This window comes from Petaurus breviceps, unplaced genomic scaffold (assembly GCF_028583685.1).
Source record: "Petaurus breviceps papuanus isolate PSGF00001 unplaced genomic scaffold, PetGlider_PUasm1.0 208, whole genome shotgun sequence".
NCBI classification, from domain to species: Eukaryota; Metazoa; Chordata; class Mammalia; order Diprotodontia; family Petauridae; genus Petaurus; species Petaurus breviceps.
Genome location: NW_027185852.1, coordinates 25,431,207 through 25,449,793, shown reverse-complemented (window position 1 = coordinate 25,449,793; position 18,587 = coordinate 25,431,207). Strand labels below are relative to the sequence as shown.

At 41.4% G+C, this 18,587-nt stretch overlaps 1 protein-coding gene across 3 annotated transcripts in view; it reads right to left on the bottom strand.

Annotated features, from left to right (window-relative positions):
* LOC138165359 (FAS-associated factor 1) overlaps positions 1-18,587 on the bottom strand; it is a 419,204-nt gene that overhangs the window by 166,944 nt on the left and 233,673 nt on the right. For all 3 annotated transcript variants that reach the window (XM_069093610.1, XM_069093612.1, XM_069093611.1), the window contains exon 8: positions 15,880-15,966. In XM_069093610.1, the coding sequence (XP_068949711.1) occupies positions 15,880-15,966 (87 nt within the window). The remainder of the gene's footprint in view (positions 1-15,879; positions 15,967-18,587) is intronic.

Genomic DNA, 18,587 nt, shown 5'->3' with positions numbered 1-18,587 from the left:
TTATACTCAATTATATATTTCCAGTTGTAATTGTCAATGTCCTGAGGTCCCTCCTAATTCTGAAACACACTGTAGTTCTGGGAATCAATTCCATCCTATGCTTGTTAATTTAGCATATTCCTAAATGAGCTGCCTTTAACATCTTCCAGGATGCTCCAATTTCTCTTATCTATTTTTTTGTCCCTTAAGGGATAGGGAATCAGTCCTAGCTTCCTCAAGTTTGGTTTGTAGTATCGGTCCTGTATTTCCTAACTGTCATAATTAATTCCATCTCCTGCACTTTGCAATCTGCCCAATAATAAGAACTTTATCAGGCTGGTGTTGGTCTGAAGTAGCACAGCAAACGGAAATCCCACGGGGAGCAGTCGACAGCCTTCTCTTCTAAGCAGCAAAAAGCTGTTATCATTTTCTGAATTACAGGAACTATAAAAGGACACTCTGCTCAAGCTGCCTCTGAATGTCACCTGAAAAGCAATCACAAAAGGGCTCTGTTTCGGCTTATCTCTGAGCTCTGTCACTACGGCAACCAGCAGGGAATAAGTATCCGCAGGTCTATGAATTTAAGAATCCCATAAAAGCCAGGGCTAAGAAGGCATGTGCAGCCTCCCCAAGACTGACTGCATTAATACATTAGCAAATACTGTGAAACACTGGATAAATGTCAGCAATTATGGAAAAAGCGTCTAATAACGATATTCGTTGCCTGTCAAACCCCCGCGAGGTTTGATATGTAACTGCCACTCAAAGCTGTCGGTAATTTTCTCTTTTATACATCTGAATCCTACGTGTTCCAATTTGTACTTGGAAAGTAAGAAACTGAAAACGCAGTTCATTCAGTGATGATCACAACTGTCAACAAATGTACAACAAAAAGACAGAAAGACTTTCACTGGTTATGGGAATAATCACTACCAGCTGTCTCATGTGGATGCTTATTATTAAAAAATGCTACACAAAGATCTACCTACAAGTAGGATATTAAAACAGTGGCATGATATACGTGGTTCAACAATCGACTAGATTATTGATAGGATGGCCACTGACTTAAGAAAGATTATTCCAAGTCTTTTGATAAGGTTAGGAAGTGAAAGTAAAATTACAAGAACTTGGTCACTTAAGCACAATTGCAAACAACCCCTTCCCTCATCAAAAATGTGTCATGGAGTTCCTACTAGCTTTAGCAGAAGCATACAATCCTGTCTTGATGGTTGTAAGGAAAGCCATTTGTAAACTTCAAAGTACAACAGAAATGAGAGTTATTATTATCAGTTTGACTAATAGTATAAGTAATAAGACTCTCACAGGCTGTTAACAAATACTGAAAGCCAGGAGACGATGGGAGGAGGGCTCCTACAATGTGGATAGAAAGGATTCCTGCTCTCATACGGTTTCATGACCTCTGAGGTCTCCAAGCTCACTGAAATTCTAGAGGCTATCTATCTACCACACTCACCTCCAAGCCCAATGACACACATTATTCTGCTCCCCACCCCATGAGGTAGTTATTTTGATGTAAGGAGTTGTGCTGTACTCTGTGCACCAAAACCCCAAAGGCACTGATTTGCAGACAAGCACCCATTTCTGAGTTGGGGATCCAGGGCTTTGGAAAAGAGGAGGAGGGAGAGAGAGACAGACAGACAGACAGAATAAGAACTCTGATGCTCCTTTGGGAGCACTGACCTTTAGAGAAAAAAGGGGCCCCTTAGCACATGGCAGTATAAAGAACACCCACATTGAGTCCACAGGACTGAATTTGAGTCCTAGCTCTGCCACGAATTCCCTATGACCTTGAGTAATTCAACAAATACCTATTAAGGGCCAGTAAGTAAGAACCAAATATGTTATTCTGTGAAAGCACTTTACAAACATGAACTTTCTTGATGAGTTTAAGACATTATTCTCTCTGAACCAGAAAGTGGCCCTTCAAATGAAAGGTTTCATTAGACAATGAGACAGTTTAGGGTTTACACCCAATTCAGAGTATATCTCTAAGCTGGTTACAGTTGATTGTGTGTGTGACATTACTGTCCCCTCTGCGATTTGGTTTCTTCAATTACAAAATGAGTTCCCTTTCACTTCTAACATCTCAGATCCTAAGAAAGAGTTAGAGCAGACATGCCTATTCCATCAGTCACTAAGAAAATTGGCTACTCAGCTTCTCATATACTCAGTTATCTCCCTTGCAAAATGGATCCAAAAATGAATAGTCACTGGGGTGGCTAATTCCTGATAAGTGATCATAATTTCTTTCATTAATGTTCCTAGAGCTCCAACAGTCTACCCAGGACAGGATCTAAGGCTACATCAAGGAAGAGTAGGTGACTTGCACAAGACTGCCATAGTAGCCATCCAAAGAGCAAAAAGGACCAGAGAATGCCCCTCCTTACCCCAATACGGCCAGGGAGATTCTGGAGAAGATTTATGGAAAGGCGCTGGTGGAGGAAGGACTAATTACAATGAGATAATAGAGCTATCAAAGGAAGTGTCTGGTATTAAGAGAATCATAAACCTCAAACATTTTAAAAGACTTCTCAGGGCATTTGCTCCAACCTCTCTGGCTAACTTTAAAGAATGTAAAAAAGATAATGGGAGTAAGCAACACTGAAAGGATGCCAGTAATTCTAATTCTTTAAGGATTTACATGGCCATCTCTCAAGGCAGGTGCCTCCTGAACCCACAGCATGTGGGAGTTTCTAGCTTGGGGGAGATAGGGGTGTATGTACATGTGCATACATGTGAGCGTGTGTGTGTATGTGTGTGTGTGTGTGTGTGTGTGTGTACATGGAGAATTTGTCTTGGAGCTGCAAAGAACTGAGTTTAATTTCAACTTCAGCCACACCTCTCAGTGCTCTGTGCAACCATCAGAAAATATAAATGGTAGAGGTGTTGGCTGACCTTCACTAGAGTGTCCTCTATTAGTGAAATCACAGATGCAAACCCTAGCCATCTCTTTCTCTCTATGTCTGGAAGGTCTCTCAAATAATTTTTTTAAATATTGCATTTTATTTCTCCTGTTTGTCTTTTTTTGTTTAGAATGGGATTCTGTGAATCTTCTCTTCAATAAGGCTGCCAGATGCCCATGGAATCTAAAATTTTCTCAGCAGAGGGTTCTAGTCAGGAGTTAATTATTATAGTTTATCTCATGGAATAAAGTTACAATATTTCAAAATTGGAAAAGGCTATTAATAAAAATAACATTATAATGTAACACCACATGGCCGTCTGTCTGCCCTTTACTTTGAAGAACTTAAGAATGGGCCTTGGGAGGTAGATCCTTCCACTCCTTACAGATATTTCTGATTGTTGGGGAAGCTATCATTACATCAAGTTGAGCTTGGAAGCTTCCTCCAATTACTTAGTCCTGTTTTCTGGCAAGTTTAATCTCTCTTCCATGTGATGATGATGATGATGATGATGACACTAAAGCTAAATTCCACTTACTGTAAATAATGAATCTTCCTGAAGTGGTTGCATGTATTAGAATTTTTACTATTCAAAGTTATAATGATGTAAAAGACAGTAATTAGTTTCAGTTCAGTGAAATCTGAAAACAGTAAACACTTCGGGGGACTGATTATTCACACTAATCAGGGCCTAGCTAATAATCATATCACAGCCAGCACTTATATAGTGTTTCAAGGTTTATAAAGTAATTTGTATCTTATTTGATCACCACAACAACTGGGATGTAGGTGCTGTTATTATCCCCATTTTACAGAAGGAGAAACAGAGACAATGATTAAGTGACTTGCCCAGAGTCACATAGCTAATAAATTAGGCAGGATTTGAACTCAGACCTGCCTAATTACAGGTCTGCACTCTATCTACTATGTCACCTAGCTGCCTAGGTGACATGGCAGCCTTTTAAATACTTGGAGACAGTTCTATGTCCCTCCTGGGTCTTTTTTTCTCCAGTTCCTTTAACTCATCTTTGCATGGCACAATGGTTTTACAGACTCTGGGGAATCTGTGGTTTCCTGGGGTGGTTACTCACTGCATTGACACAGATCTCAACTCCTCACCTGCCATTTCTTCCAATGAGGTTTTGATCTCACTTCTTACATACATTTTCCAAGAAGCACCTACTTGGTATGCCTCAGAAGCCTGCTTCTGAGATGATGCTTAGGAAGCATTAGGCGATCTTACAGCACAGCATACATATCAGCTATTATTATCACTAGGTGATGCCACAGTGGATAGAGTGTTGGGCCTGGAGTCAGAAAGAAGTGAGTTCAAATCCAGTCTCGGACACTTACTAGCTGGGTGACCCTGGGCAAGTCACTGAACTTCCATTTGCCTCCGTTTCCTCATTTATAAATGGAGACAATAACAGCACCTACCTCCTAGTTGTTCTGAGGATCGGATGGGATACATCTGTAACGTGCACATTAAAGTACCTGGCACACAGGAGTATTATACAAATGTTGGGGAAGGTGATGACGGTGATGATGTCAGTCAGGGGAGGCCATGTCTTGGAATAGCTGGGAAGCTATGATAAGTGGAGGGGTTGGGGGAAAAGTCATCAGGTTCATTTTGGGCATGTTGAGTTTAAGATGTCCAACAGGCATTCAAGTGGAGGTAAGGGGACAGGGAGGAGACACACAACATGTTCAAAGAGAAGAGCTTTTTAGGAGACCATTTTGGGTGGGGGACCACTAAGAACAGGAAAGTGGCTGAAGGGAGCTACGGATTCCAGGGGGCAGGGGGGGAGAGGGACATGCTCTGGGCATAGGGGACAGCCTGTGCAAAGACACAGGTGATGGAATGCCACAGGGAACATCATGTAGACCAATAGGAATGGAATGAGGACTATGTGCGAAGGAGCAAAGTGAAACTGGTCTGGAAACATCTAAGGAGCCAGACTGGGACAGCTTTCAGTGTCCAGAGCTGGCAGTCTGCATCTTATCCTGGAGGCAATGGGGGTAGGGGCCACTGATGCAGGGGAGCAACGTGCTCAGCAGAGAATGGGGAAGGATTCTGGGTGGAGGGGGGCTTGAATACAAAACTGGAGAGAAGGTAGAGTGTGGAAGATGGACTTTATGTTCCCTGTCAAGCTCAAAGGGACATCTTCTGCAAAGCACAAAGGGGAGGAGTACGCTAAGTGAACAGAGAGTAAAAGAGGAGAATAGAAAGCACCATCATAAGCCGAGAGAAAAAGAAAACAGGTAAGTGTGCAGCAGTGAGAGCCCGCATGAAATAAGAGAACATCCTTGGCATGGACCTCATCAGGTCACCTGGGAGACTCTCCAGGATTGGTTTTGCCACGCCTCTCATCTTCCAAGAGGAATCATGCACTAAAGATAATCCCTTAAGGTTTATGTGCTTTCTTCACAAGAGTCTTGTAAGGTTGGTAGTGCTATATTAATGTCCTCGTTTTACATATAGGGGAACTGAGGCTCAGAGAGGGGAGGGGATTTATCCGCTGCACTCACTGTCGGTTTCTCTGATCTCTTACCAAGTGACCATTACTAGGAAATCTCATCTTCCTTCAACTGTCAATCAGCCATGGAGCTCACGCCTCATCCGCACCTCTGACTGAAGAGTGGAGCCATGGACTTCACAACCTCAACCTTGCCAACAGATTGTAAGCTCCTTGAGGGCAGGAACTGACTTACTTTCTCATATTTCTAACGCCAGGGGTTAGCACAGTGCCCATAATAGGATCTTTAAAAATGTTTATTGCCTATTGGATATAACTGTCATCCAGCTGGCTGGCAGCAGATCCAAACCTCCTAGAAATCTCTGATATAAGAGATGAAGGAGAGGGGGAGACAAAAGCCAATTCTCAAACCCATTTCTCATACCACCAATTCCCTTGCTCTTATAATGAAAGAATAAGTGACAGGTAGGTAGGTAGACAGACAGACACATATGAATGGATAGACAGAACATTCATTTAGCTCTTATGTGCCAGACACCGTGCTGAGCCCTAGGGCATAAGTAGAAGCAAAAAGAGAGACAATCTCTACCTTCAAGTCACTTAAATTCTCAAAAGGGAAGAAAACACATAAACTAAGCAGGGGCTGGAGGGCAAGGTGGAAAAGTCTGGAATCAGGAGCAAAGCAGGATGAGAAGGGAGCTGGGACTGGCCTGGACACTGCCGAAAATGGAGGTCCAGGTGAGAACTCATCAGTGGGAGAAGGGAGTAAGTATAAGGACAAAGACATTGCCAAGGTGACAAAAGATAGATGGGGGCAGAGGTAGAAAAGGCAATTAATCATGTCTATTAGTATTGAGTGTGTTAAATTTCACTGCCATCGTCAGAGTATGTTCTAATGTGGAAATTAACACCAAAAAGCCTTTCTTCCATTTCTCAGGTCCTGTACAGTCTTCCTAAGCCCATGCAGGTCTATGATGTCACTGGATCCTCACAACAGCCTTGTGAGGAAGACACAGCGAGGATTATTATCCCTAATTGACAAATGAAGAGGCTGAGGCTCTGAGAGATGAAGCACCCAGTACAAACGAGGCTAGAAATGCCCGTCCAATTACTAACATAATCCCTCCAAAATTGATATTTAAATGTTCTCAGTGTAAGAAATGCCACATGCACTATACATGGATGACCAAGACAGTGAGAGAAGAGTGTGCTGACAAAAGTGAGGGCACCCAGCCTGGAGGAGCCTCCACTGACTGGGGACAAATGGGCCACGGCACGGCAGGAGGAGGGAGAGCAGGGCCTCGCCTGAGAGGGGGCAAGATGCTCATCATTTGCAGGCGTTCAGGCAGGGCCTGGACCATCATCAGGTACACTCTAGAGGGAATTCCCAGTCAGGTAGGAATTGAACCAGATGGCCTGAGTTTCCTTTCACCTGGGAGATTCAGCCCTGCTCTGAGTGTACATCTATCCAGGCTCATTAAACCAGTACCTGACACATACAATGGGACACATGCTGGGGCCACAGGATTGGCTAGCCTAGGTAAAACAGAGAAGAGGGTGACCTCTTTGGGGTGAAGCTGCCATCAAACATGGGCACTCCTCAAACCTGACTTTTCCCTCTGTGTGACTTCACAGTTTTGTGATAATCTCATTTTTACTTGAAAGAAAACCTCAGGACTCTGAAAAAGTTAATCAATATGGTGCTAATCAACCAGTCACAGGATCACAGATCAGGAAGGGACCTCAGAGAATACTTAGCTCAGTCTATGATTGTATAGAAATATCGTCTTCAATAACTTCTAAGGTCCCTTAAGTCCCTTTTTTTTTTTTGCTTTGGGGGTGGGGGGGGCAACTGGGATTAAGTGACTTCCCCAAGGTCACACAGCTGGTTTTTGTATTAAGTGTCTGAGGCTGGACTTGAACCCAGGTCCTCCTGACTTCAGGGCAGGTGCTCTATTCACTGGGCCACCTAGCCGCCCCGAGTCCCTTCCTGCCCTAAATCTAAGATGCTTGTTATCTAGCTTTGGTTTAAACACCTGTGATGGACAGCCCAGTACTGTCTAAGCATGCAATTCTACTTTTTTTTTTTTTTAAGCAATCAGGGTTAAGTAACTTGCTCAAGGTTACACGGCCAGTTATTTCTGGGTGTGGTGCTGAGTGTCTGAGCCCGGGATTCGACCTCCAGGTCATCCTGACACTGGAGTTGGTGCTCTTACTCGCTGTGCTACCTGCCCCCCCCTCAATTCTACTTCTTAACAGCTTTAATCATTGGAAAGTACTTCCTAACATCCAGCTGAAATTTGCCCCTTCGTGATGACCTCCCATTGCTCCTGGTTCTGCCCTCAAAGCCAAGTGAAAGAAGGCTCATCCCTCTTTCACACGACAATCTTCTGGATATTGAAGATAGTTATCAACTAGTCAAAATGACACGGCTGGATAGAGAGCGGGACTTGAGATTCAGAAGACCTGGGTTCAAATCCTCACTCTGGAAACTCAGAAACTACATGGATCATGAGCAAGTCATTTGAATTCTGTTTCAATTACCTCATTTGTAAAGCAAAAGAATAATACTTACAATATCAGCATCAGAGAGTTAACAGGAAAGTGAATGAAGGAACGAAAAATTTTTATGTGTATAGCTTTTTGGTTTGGGGTGTTTTTTTTTTTTGTTTGCTTTTTGGAGGGGGAAAGGTAGGGTAATTGAGGTTAAGTGACTTGCCCAAGGTCACACGGCTAGTTTTGTGTTAAATGTCTGAGGCTGGATTTGAGCTCAGATCCTCCAGACTCCAGGGTCAGTGCTCTGTTCACTGTGCCACCTAGCCACCCCTGTGAAAAATTTTTAAATGGGCCAACCTCTGTATTAAATGCTGGAAATACAACTAGGGAGGTCAACAAGGATGTATTAAGCACCTACTATGTGCCATGTTCTCTGCTAAGTGCTGAGGATACAGAGAAAGGCCCCTGCCCTCAAGGAGCTCACAGTGTAACAGGAAAAGATTAATGCAAACAACTATGTCTAAAGAAGATACATGGTATCTTAAAAAGAAAGATGTCAGAAGGAAGGCACTAACCTTACGGGGGGACGAGGAAAGGCTTCTTATAAAAGGTAGGATTTTACCTGAGATATAAATGAAGCCTGAGAGTCAAAGTGAAGAGGAAGAGAATGGGAAACAGTCACTGAAGCTTCACGGGGTCACGAGATGAAGGGTCTTGAGGGAGGAACAACAAAGGGGTCAGGGTCACTGGATCACACCTTCCACAGCGAAGGGGGGAAGGTCTAAAAAGACTGGGAAAGCAGGAGAGGGCCAGGTCACAAAGAGCTTTAAAGGTCAAACCAAGGATTTCAGATTTGCTCCTGGAGGTGACAGAACACCACTGGAGTTTACTGAATGAAAGAGAGGATCAGGAAGGGGGTGACACAGGCAGCTCTGTGCTGTTGTTGGAAGACAACCTTCACAGCAAAGTGGAAGACAGACTGGAGCCTTGAGATCACAGAGGAATCCAGCTGTAGGAAGTCCTTCACTGTCCTGCTTGTGAAGGCCAAGGTTAACAGGAATGATGCTGATATGTTACCCAGACAGTAGACAGGGTGTGGCTCCCCTGCTTACCAAGTTTGTGACCTTGGAGAAGTCACTTCATGACTGTGGTTCTCTCTCCCCCTTGGGGACTGGACTGGATGATATGCAAGGAAAGATCTCAAAGTCACAGGTTCGAGTCCCAGATCTTCTCTTGACCAGCAGAGAGTATGATCCCACTGCCTTTGAGCTCCCTTCCAATCACATGACCTTATGATCAGCTCATCCCCTGCTTTCACTTAGGGATGAAAAAACAGGCCCCCAGCAGAGCAATGCTTGTCTCTGGTCACAGAGCCAAGTAAGTGCAGAGGTGACTCTGAAGGCCAGACAGAGTGTACGGGCTCCCAGTCCTCTGCTTCTACCACACGGACACACACCATGATGCTGCCCTGACCTCTTCATGTTTTTGCAGTCGCTGGTGGGGAAAGGAGCACTGTACTGAAGTTTGCTGCTAATGAACCTTATTAACAAATATCCTTATCTGGCACAAGGAAGAAATTGTTCAGGTGGCTCCCCAGAAAGTTAAACCATCTTAGGTATTAAGTTATGGCACATTAATGTGCAAAGAAATTAATTCTATATTTTGCTGGTAACACAGTCAGAACTGTTTACACAGCTGACACATCCCAGCTGCACCCTACGGGAACAGCCAAGCTGGGAGGATGATTTTGCTTCATAGCAGATGCCTCAACTTTTGCAATTTCAACAGACAGGACAAAGAGGAACACAAGCAACAATGTCAAACATGAACAAGAGAATAATGAGCTTCAAGCAGACTAGACCCTGCAAAGCAAGGTGTGTAGGTCATTTATCCGGCGGGAAGCCCAACAGGGCGTGCTTCAACCACCCTTTGGCTAAAATCTAGGAGGTGCCGATGGCCGCCCCATCAGGCCCTGCACCTGGAACTACCCAACTCTGGTCCTCTTGGAAAGAACACTGGACCTGGCCTCCAGAGCGCTGGGCTCAAATCCTACTTCGGTCCCTACTGCCCTTCCCCTCCATGGGGCTCAGCGTTCCCCGGCTGAAAAGGAGGAAGCTGTACTCTTGTCCAGTTCTAAATCCTATGATTCTAAATTGTACAGCTCAAGTCAGTAAGCATGTATTAAGTGCACTGCACTAAGTGCTGGAGATACAAATATAAGCTGAAAGAAAGCTAGTCCTTGCCCTCAAGGAGCTTACATTCTAGTGGGGAAAGAGCTGAAAATGCAGAGTCGAGGGGAAGAGAAAGTACATGGCCGAGGGGGCGTGGATGAGAAAGTCCAGTGAGTCAGCAGCACAAGCTGTAGAGGAGTGAAGCGATGGGTGGCCCAGCACTCCTCCTGAAGGTGGAGGTTCTGGGGAGAACCAGCCAATTAGAGGCTGTGCTCAGAGAAGAGATACCTTAGGAACATCATGGAAGCTGCCTTCAGGGACCCAGAGAGTTTTCATGTGGAAGAGGATGGCTTAGTGGAAACCGCATGCGGTCTGGAGGCTTAGCTACAGCAGAAATGGGTGAATTCAGGCGGTTGCTTCCCCTCTCTGGGCCTCAGTTTCCTCCTGAGTACAATGAGGGGATTGGGCTCAAAGGCCTCTAAGGATGTCAGGTCTTATAACCCACTACAAGCAAGAGTAGAAATTACTGAGAGGCAGCTCTGGGCACAATAAAAAATAAGAATTTATGAAATGAAGACTGGATACAACAGGGTTATGGACTGTCTCAAGAGGAAGTGAGTTCTCCGTCACTGCAGAGAAGACTGGATGATCCAGATCGACTCTGGACCTATGTGAAGCACTATGTCTATCTCCAAGTAGACCAAAAGGGAAATGGTTTTCCTTTTTTTGCAATCCTTCTTGGATAATAATCACTTAACTACATTGTTTATATTTTTAATGTTGCTCTGTAAAGAATAACTTTCCAACTAACGCAGAAAAGGTGACTGTTGCTTCCCTTTTCAGTCAAGCAAAAACAGTTAAGCCCTCTCATGATAAACCACTTTTCAAGACAGCCCCTGCTTCTGCCAAAGGCTAGCTCCGGCCATGCTCTTCCTTACTCCTGGGTCATCTTCTCCTCCCCTCAGAGCTCCAGGGACTAGGCTGAACTTCTTCAGCTTTCGTTCTTCTTTGGCGCTCCACACCTCATGGGTGGCAGTCTCACGGGGTCTGCTATGGCGTTATAATTAGTCACCTCCACCTACCTCCAGCACAAGAACCAAAATAATACTGCCATTGCTCCTAGAAAAGGCACTCGCTTCAAGATACTTCCCTACAGCTCCATGCAACAACCCCGTGACTTGACAAACCAACATACCTCTGCTAGTCAGCATTCACTACAAGATGAGCTCCTGTGGGGGCTGCCTTCTCCTCTGTATTTTTAGTCCCAGCACAGAGTAGAGTGGAATAGAGTAAACTCTTAATAAATGCTTTGCATTCACTTAAATCAATGAAGATATCAATTTGGTGACTCAAGTACATTCAAGGATCGTTCATCTTTTAAAGAAATAATTCTTCTAGTTGCTTATCAACTTCTAAAGTTCAAGTATCCACATAGTAAGCTTTAGAAAGGTCAACAGTAATGACAGGATGAAATTCAATTTAAAGAAACAAGGGATCTGTACAATGAGGCCACCATCATCCACCTGGAAGGAGATGACTCAGATGATCTTGAGGTTTCTCTTAGTGCCAAGATCTCTGAATTTAGAATTCTCCTGTGAATCCATCAGGACCAAAAGTTGCTTTTTTTGTTTGCTTGTTTTTTAATGACAGTTCCTTTATAACTCAATTTCCTTTTCTAAGATTGGGTTATTGAAGATCTCTATCCGGTCTTTTGGTCTGTATGTTTTTGAAGATATATTCTATTTCTTTTGTGTTAGCATATAATTGTGTAGAACAGGTTTGATTATTCTTTTTATTTCTCCTGGATTTTTTTGTAATTTCATTTCTTGCTTTTTTCCTATTTTATTGATTTGACTTTCTGCTCTCTTCTTTTTAGTCACATTAGCTAAAGGTTTATCAATTTTATTAGTCTTTTCAAATAATTAACTTTTAGCTTTATTATCATTTCAATAGTTGGTTTGGTTTTTGTTTTTATGGGACAACAAGGTGATGCAGTGGATAGAGTGCCAGGCCTAAAGGTCAAGAAGATTATCTTCCTGAGTTAAAATCTGGCCTCAGACACTTAACTAGCTGTGTGACCCTGGGCAAGTCACTTAACTCTATTTTCCTCAGTTTCCTCATCTTTAAATAGAGAGTTGGAGAATGAAATGGCAAACTACTCTAGTATCTTTGCCAAGAAAACCCCACATAGTTACAAAGGGCAGGACACAACTGAATAACTACTTAATAGGTTTTTTGATTCAAGTTAATCTGTTTTTGCTCTAATTTTTAACATCCCCACTTCTGTGCTTATTTTAAGTTTTATTTGTTGGCTGTAGTGTTTTAATTTTTGTCTTTTTTTTTTTTTGGAGGGGGTAAGGCAGGGCAATTGGGGGTTAAGTGATTTGCCCGAGGTCACACAGTTAGTAAGTGTTAAGTGTCTGAGGCTGGATTTGAACTCAGGTCCTCCTGATACCAGTGCCAGTGCTCTATTCACTGTGCCACCTAGCTGCCCCTGTTTTGTTTTGTTTTAAAGCATATTTGGTTCACTAATTCTCTATTTTGTTAATGTATGTTTTGTAGGGGTATGATTTGTTCCCCTTAGGACTGCTTCAGATGAATCCCAGAAATTTTAGTATTTTATCATTATAGGTTTTTTTCCCACATAATTATTGTTTCTATGATCTGTTCTCTGAGCATTCCTTATTTATGATTTCACTGTTAAGCCTCTATTTGAGTCTCTGTCTTTTTTTTTGTGGTCTCTGGAATAATGACAATTTTTCTACATTATGGTATGTAAGAGATGTATTTACTAGTCTGTCTTTTTACATTTGCTTGCAATATCTCTGTGCCCTACTGCATGGTCAATTTTTGTAAAAGTTCCATGTTGTGCTGAGAAATATGTATGTTCTTCTGTAGTTTCTTTTAGAAGATACTATATGTCTTTTAGCTCTAATTTCTCCAGCAATTTGTTCAGTTGTATATTTTCCCTTTTGTTTATCCTTTTGTTATACTTATCCAAAATTGAGACGGGGTCACTGAAGTACTTCATTACTGTGTTACTATCTGTACTCTTATGGCTCAATTAATATTTCCTTTATGAATTTGAATGCAAAGGCATGTGTCTATGGTTCCTTTCAACATAATGTTGTTCCCTTGTTTCACCTCTTTTATTTTTCGTCTGTTTGTTTTTGTTTTGTCAGATACTATGATTGCAACTCCTACTCTTTTGGATTCATCTAATGAATACATTTTTTCCCATAATTTTTCCTTAGTTTTGTTCTGTGTGTGTCTTTATTTTTTAAATAGATTTTTTGCGAGCAACAGATTGTAGGATTTTGTTTTCTTATCCAAGTTATTCTTTTTCATTTTATTGGATTATTCACTACATTCACATTTAAAGTTATGTTAGGTTTATTATATTTTCCTTCATCTGCCTCTAAAATTGTTTTTTTCAAGTTATATTTTTCCCTCTTTTAATGTAAACACAATACTATATCTCTTCAGTTATGTTAGCTTAGTGTTCTTTTTTAAGGTGGTCCTATTTCTACTTACTCTTTTCTCCTATTCCTGAGCTCCCCTCTTCCTATTTGTTACCTTCTTCCCTTAGAAGATTTGCTTATTTAGTTTCCTTTTCTTTCCTGTTTTTATCTAATTATTTCTCTCCTTTTCCCCCCTTTCAGTCAAGCAGAACCAACCTTCTCTCTTCCCCTTCAACTTATCCTGTTCATTAGGGTTTTTTTTTTAAATTTTATTTTCTGCATCCCTTTCTAGAAAGAATTTCTCTCCCTCATCCTTGTCATTATCCATTCTTCCTCTCTGTCTACTCCAGACCTTCATTTGCAGGCTCATTGACCCTTTACTTATCTACTACCTCTCTATTCTCTACATTTCTCATGGAACCAAAACTTTTAAGGTATACATTCTCTCCCTCCATCCCGTACTTTAAGCATTATTCCATTGCTTTGTACACCCTGCCCGCAGACTCTCTTTTCTGATATGCCTCACTCCAAAGATCTATGATTTTAATAGCTACAAAACCTTTTTCAAAAGTGTGTCCATATTTTATTCTGTTAGAAAGAAGTGACTAGCTAAATGTCTCTATGAATGAACATAGTCAAAAGTATCACTATATTTAAAAGGGGGAAATTTCAAAAGAAAACTGAAGATATTATTTATTGTTCAAAGAGATATACTAGTTTTGCTTAAGTCATGAAATCCAAATTTATAATTGTTCCAATGGGTATTTTTTTTAATAAGATAGAAGTCCAATTTCAAACACTTATTTACTTTTTAAAATTAGATTTAATTTTAGAATTTCTTTTGACACATTTTCATTTTGGATTCATAGATCACAAATGAACTCTTGAAGAAAGGGTAACAGCCCAGCATGTCAAAATAAAGATGTCTAAATATGAACGATCTTTTGGCACAGCATTGAATGGAAACCCTTAAGGATGAGGACTGGGCAAACTTATCAGAATATCTAAAGAGAGATGTATCTGAGAACTAGCAAGGTGACAGAAAGATGACCACAATCTAAGGTTAAAGATCTTTAAAATTTCCAGTTAAATAAGACCTAGTTCCAATCAATCAATCTCTTTCAATTTTATTCACTTCATTCAAATATTGGTGACACTCCTACAATGTACAACACACTGTGCTCATCAAGGGGTGAGATACAAAGATTTTAAGTACAGTGTTTGTAGTCCAGTGTAACAGAAAAGGCACTGAACTTTAAGTCAGAAAAACCCAGTTCATGTCTCAGCTCTGTCATGTTCTGGTCACATAACTTGGGTGACTGAATTCAGTTGCCTGAAGGTCACATTCTCTACCTGTGAAATAGGGATAAAGATACACCACATCTACAACATCACAAAGCTATTCTGAGTAAAGTGCTTTGTACACCCTTAAGAACTCCATGAATATGAGTTGTTGGACCATGCTGGGGTTAGACCACTAACTCTAACTTTGCTAAATGCTCTGCAAACAGTAGATGACTGGTTAATAAACACCTGATAAATCTCTAGAAGTCCTTGTATTTCTGTAGAGTTGTGGAGACTCACTGAGAAGTCCACCTTGTTCACTGCCACACCCCAGTGCCCTAGCCACAATCTGAAGACGAAGGATTCTTCCTTGATTTTTCCTGTTCACCTGGAACATTTCACTCCTAAAGAATGTGACAAGATTCCAGGTTTTGTGACAAAACTCAGGTGGCAATCTCACTCTTGTGCGATCCATTCCATACCAGGGCACTGTGGCATAACAGAAAGATTACCAGTCTGCCTCTATTTGGCTTCTTGTCTTGTTGTTCAATCATTTTCAGTTGTGTCCTACTCTCTGTGACCCCATTTAGGGTTTTCTTAGCAAGGAAACAGAAGCTCATTTTACAGATGAGGAAACTAAGGCAAACAGGGTGAAGTGACACACCCAGGATCACACAGCTAGTGAATATTTGAAGCCAGATGATGAGTCTTCCTGACTCCACGTCTGACACTCTATCCAATGTGCCACCTCGCGGCCCATACTCTTGTCTAGGTTAAACACATAAGGAACAGACAACCTTGGCGTAGCCCCTAAGGTGCCTTTGCCTTCAGTCAGCTCCTTTGTGAAACGAGGAGGCACTGCCTGCCTTGAGAAGGTGGTTGTGAGAAAAGTGCTTTTACAGACATTGAGAAGACCATGCATGCTTAACACTTTGTATCACAGGAAGAGCTGTGTGAGGGACTAAGTTTGTACCATCTCATTCTTACACAGTTTGATTGGCACAGATCTGTAAATATTACAGTCACAAGCAGAAGAAAGAATGACCAGGTCATATGCTTGGTATATAAGAATGATGCCATTACTTACTGAGTCATCTGTCGCTGAAGGTGGCCAGCCTTCCCACAACTGATGGCGAACAGGGATACTAGTAAGGTCATACACATTCCTTTTCACCTGTTTAAATAAATAAATAAAATGCATTACTAACATGTTTTCAATAAAGATCAAGAACACTTTCTTACTCATCTTTTTTATTTTCATGACATTCTCCTACTGGACCAGCCAGTACAAAGACAATGACCAGGTTTTACTTTGACTCTCCCGTGGCCATGGGCACACACAGAATATATTTAATAAATGCTTGTTGAACTGGTAAGTTTTCATTGGAATTTTCTATCCCACTGTCTCATTTATATGAAAACTGCAAATTAAGAAAATGAAACACAAGTTAGGAAGAAAAAAAAGATGAGAAAGCAGGACTCTAATCCCACATGGAAAGAAGATCAGAGGCACTGCTTCTTTGGTCTTGTGGCATTTTGGAGCTGGAAGGAATCTTGGGGATCACCAGGCCCTATCTACTCTTATTATAAATGAATTAAGAGTCTTCTCCTCCAAAGCCTCCTAAGCTCAAAAGCTGCTCCAACAACAAGAGCTGTGCACAATTCCAGTAAGAGTTATCATCAGATTGGGTGGGTTTCCCACCCCTGGAGGCCTTTTAGTGCAGTATGGACAATCATATGTGGAGAACAGGAAAGAAGGGCTCAGGTGGAAGATGCACTAGATAGACCCTGAGGTCTACCAACTTTGAGATTCTGAGATTCATGAAGGATTCAATTGTTCTTCTGCACATGGTGGTTATCAAGTTTTGTTTGCATTTTATTTTCGTTTCCTGAAATTCTAGGTCTATGTTTAACTAATAGGATCACAGACTCAAAGCTGGAATGGGCCTAAGAAGTTGTCTGGTCCAACCCTCTCCTGCAGAGTTGGCAAAGGGAAGGAACTTGTCCAAGGTCACCCAAGGTATAAAGCAAAAGCCCCAGGATTCTGAGCACACACACAGTACCCTGTCCTCTTTCAATCATTGCATATGGAGACTCAGTAGTGGACAGACATGCTGAGATACGTTTATAATTATCTGGGTTTTTTTCCCCCTTTTATAAAGCAGATTTTAAATTTCAAAATGCCAAGAAGGAGGGAAAGCCTGAGGAGAAACAATTTTGATCATACAACCAGTCTTTAGAATGTGGCCTGGAAGCAAAATTCACAGGGATGACTAAGACAAATTTTTTTTTTTTTAATACAGCAGAGGTTTCAGAAATGGGGATGGGAGGGCAGAGAGAGAGAGAAGAATCGCTATAAAAATGAAGCAAAACAAAAAAAGGGGATAAATGGATCATTATCAAATTATGCCCCCAATTTCAAAATGCCACACTGACATTTCCTGACCACTATTTTTGTTATAATATTCAGATCTAGCATTAAAAAAAAATACAAGGAAATCATCATTTTATATGAAATAAATACACTTTTATTTTGAAGTCCTCTTGAATAGAAAATCCTGACTTTTTGGATAAGCCCACTTCTTTAACTTATGTCTCTGGAAGCTCAGAACATGCAACTTGTCATGTCATGGACTGGAGCTATCCTACCAGGCTGCATGCTCCCTAAGGGCAGGGTCACATCTCACCTAAACTGTGCATCTCCTCCCACTCCCAGGTAAGCACAGTGCTTTAGTACACAGTGGGTGCTTAATAAACATTTGCTCCTATTACAAATTTGGATCCTGAAAGGGGGCACAAGAAAGATTTGTCAACAGAAGGTGATAGGATATAGGTCTATGAGACCCAGTCATCTAAAAGAAACTTCCCTTTCCTGAGTAGTACACATTAATTCCACTTCTGCTTCCTTCTTTGTAGATAATAGGTGAATATAAATTAATAAATTACAAGAATAACAAAGATAACATTTCAACCAACTCTCCTGATGGAAAAACACATGCCTGACATTATCCTGTGGCAACAATGAAACGAGTCCTCCCTACTTTCTATGAGTTGGAATTCAGTACAGAATGCATCACACAATGAGATTTCTATGAAGAAAAAAAAACAAAGGGTAATCACTCATGGTTTTAAAATGTTGAAGCCTAAGTATCATGTTGTCTAATTATAGCATTTTGTATCACATTACTTTCTATTATATGTAAACACATCTAAGTCACCTTTCCAGCAAAACAGGGAAATATGTTTGCTGGGGGGAAAGTAAGGAACTCAATCTATTTTTTTTTTATCTCCAATATACACCTGTGAAAAAAGAACAGGGAGAGGAGAGCTGGAGGGCTTGGGACAAGGTTTGATCCCCACTGAATTTCAAACAAACAGCTATTCTTCAGAGCTCCATAGCATGGGGCCAGCCCACCATGTGCTAATATTTAGTTCAGTCACACTGAGGTTAGGAGTTGTCATTCCTCACTATTGACCCTACAGTATCCCAACCATATGTAACTATGCTAATCTCTTCGAATGTTGACTCTCTGACACTATTTGCCATGCTAAGTACTTAGTAAGATATTTGAGAAATGCACCACGGGGGTGGTAAATGCACCAAGGGGGTGGTAAATATGGCAAAAATAGTCACTTCTTGCTTCAAGAGAAAAACTTCCTTAAATGCAGTTCTTATCAGAACTCCGTGGGACTCATTTTTGCTTTTATATTTTTGTATTTGTTTTTATATTTAGATAATTGGTTTCCTTTATAATCTGATGTATTTTATTTTATGCATCTAAAAGTATGATTCTG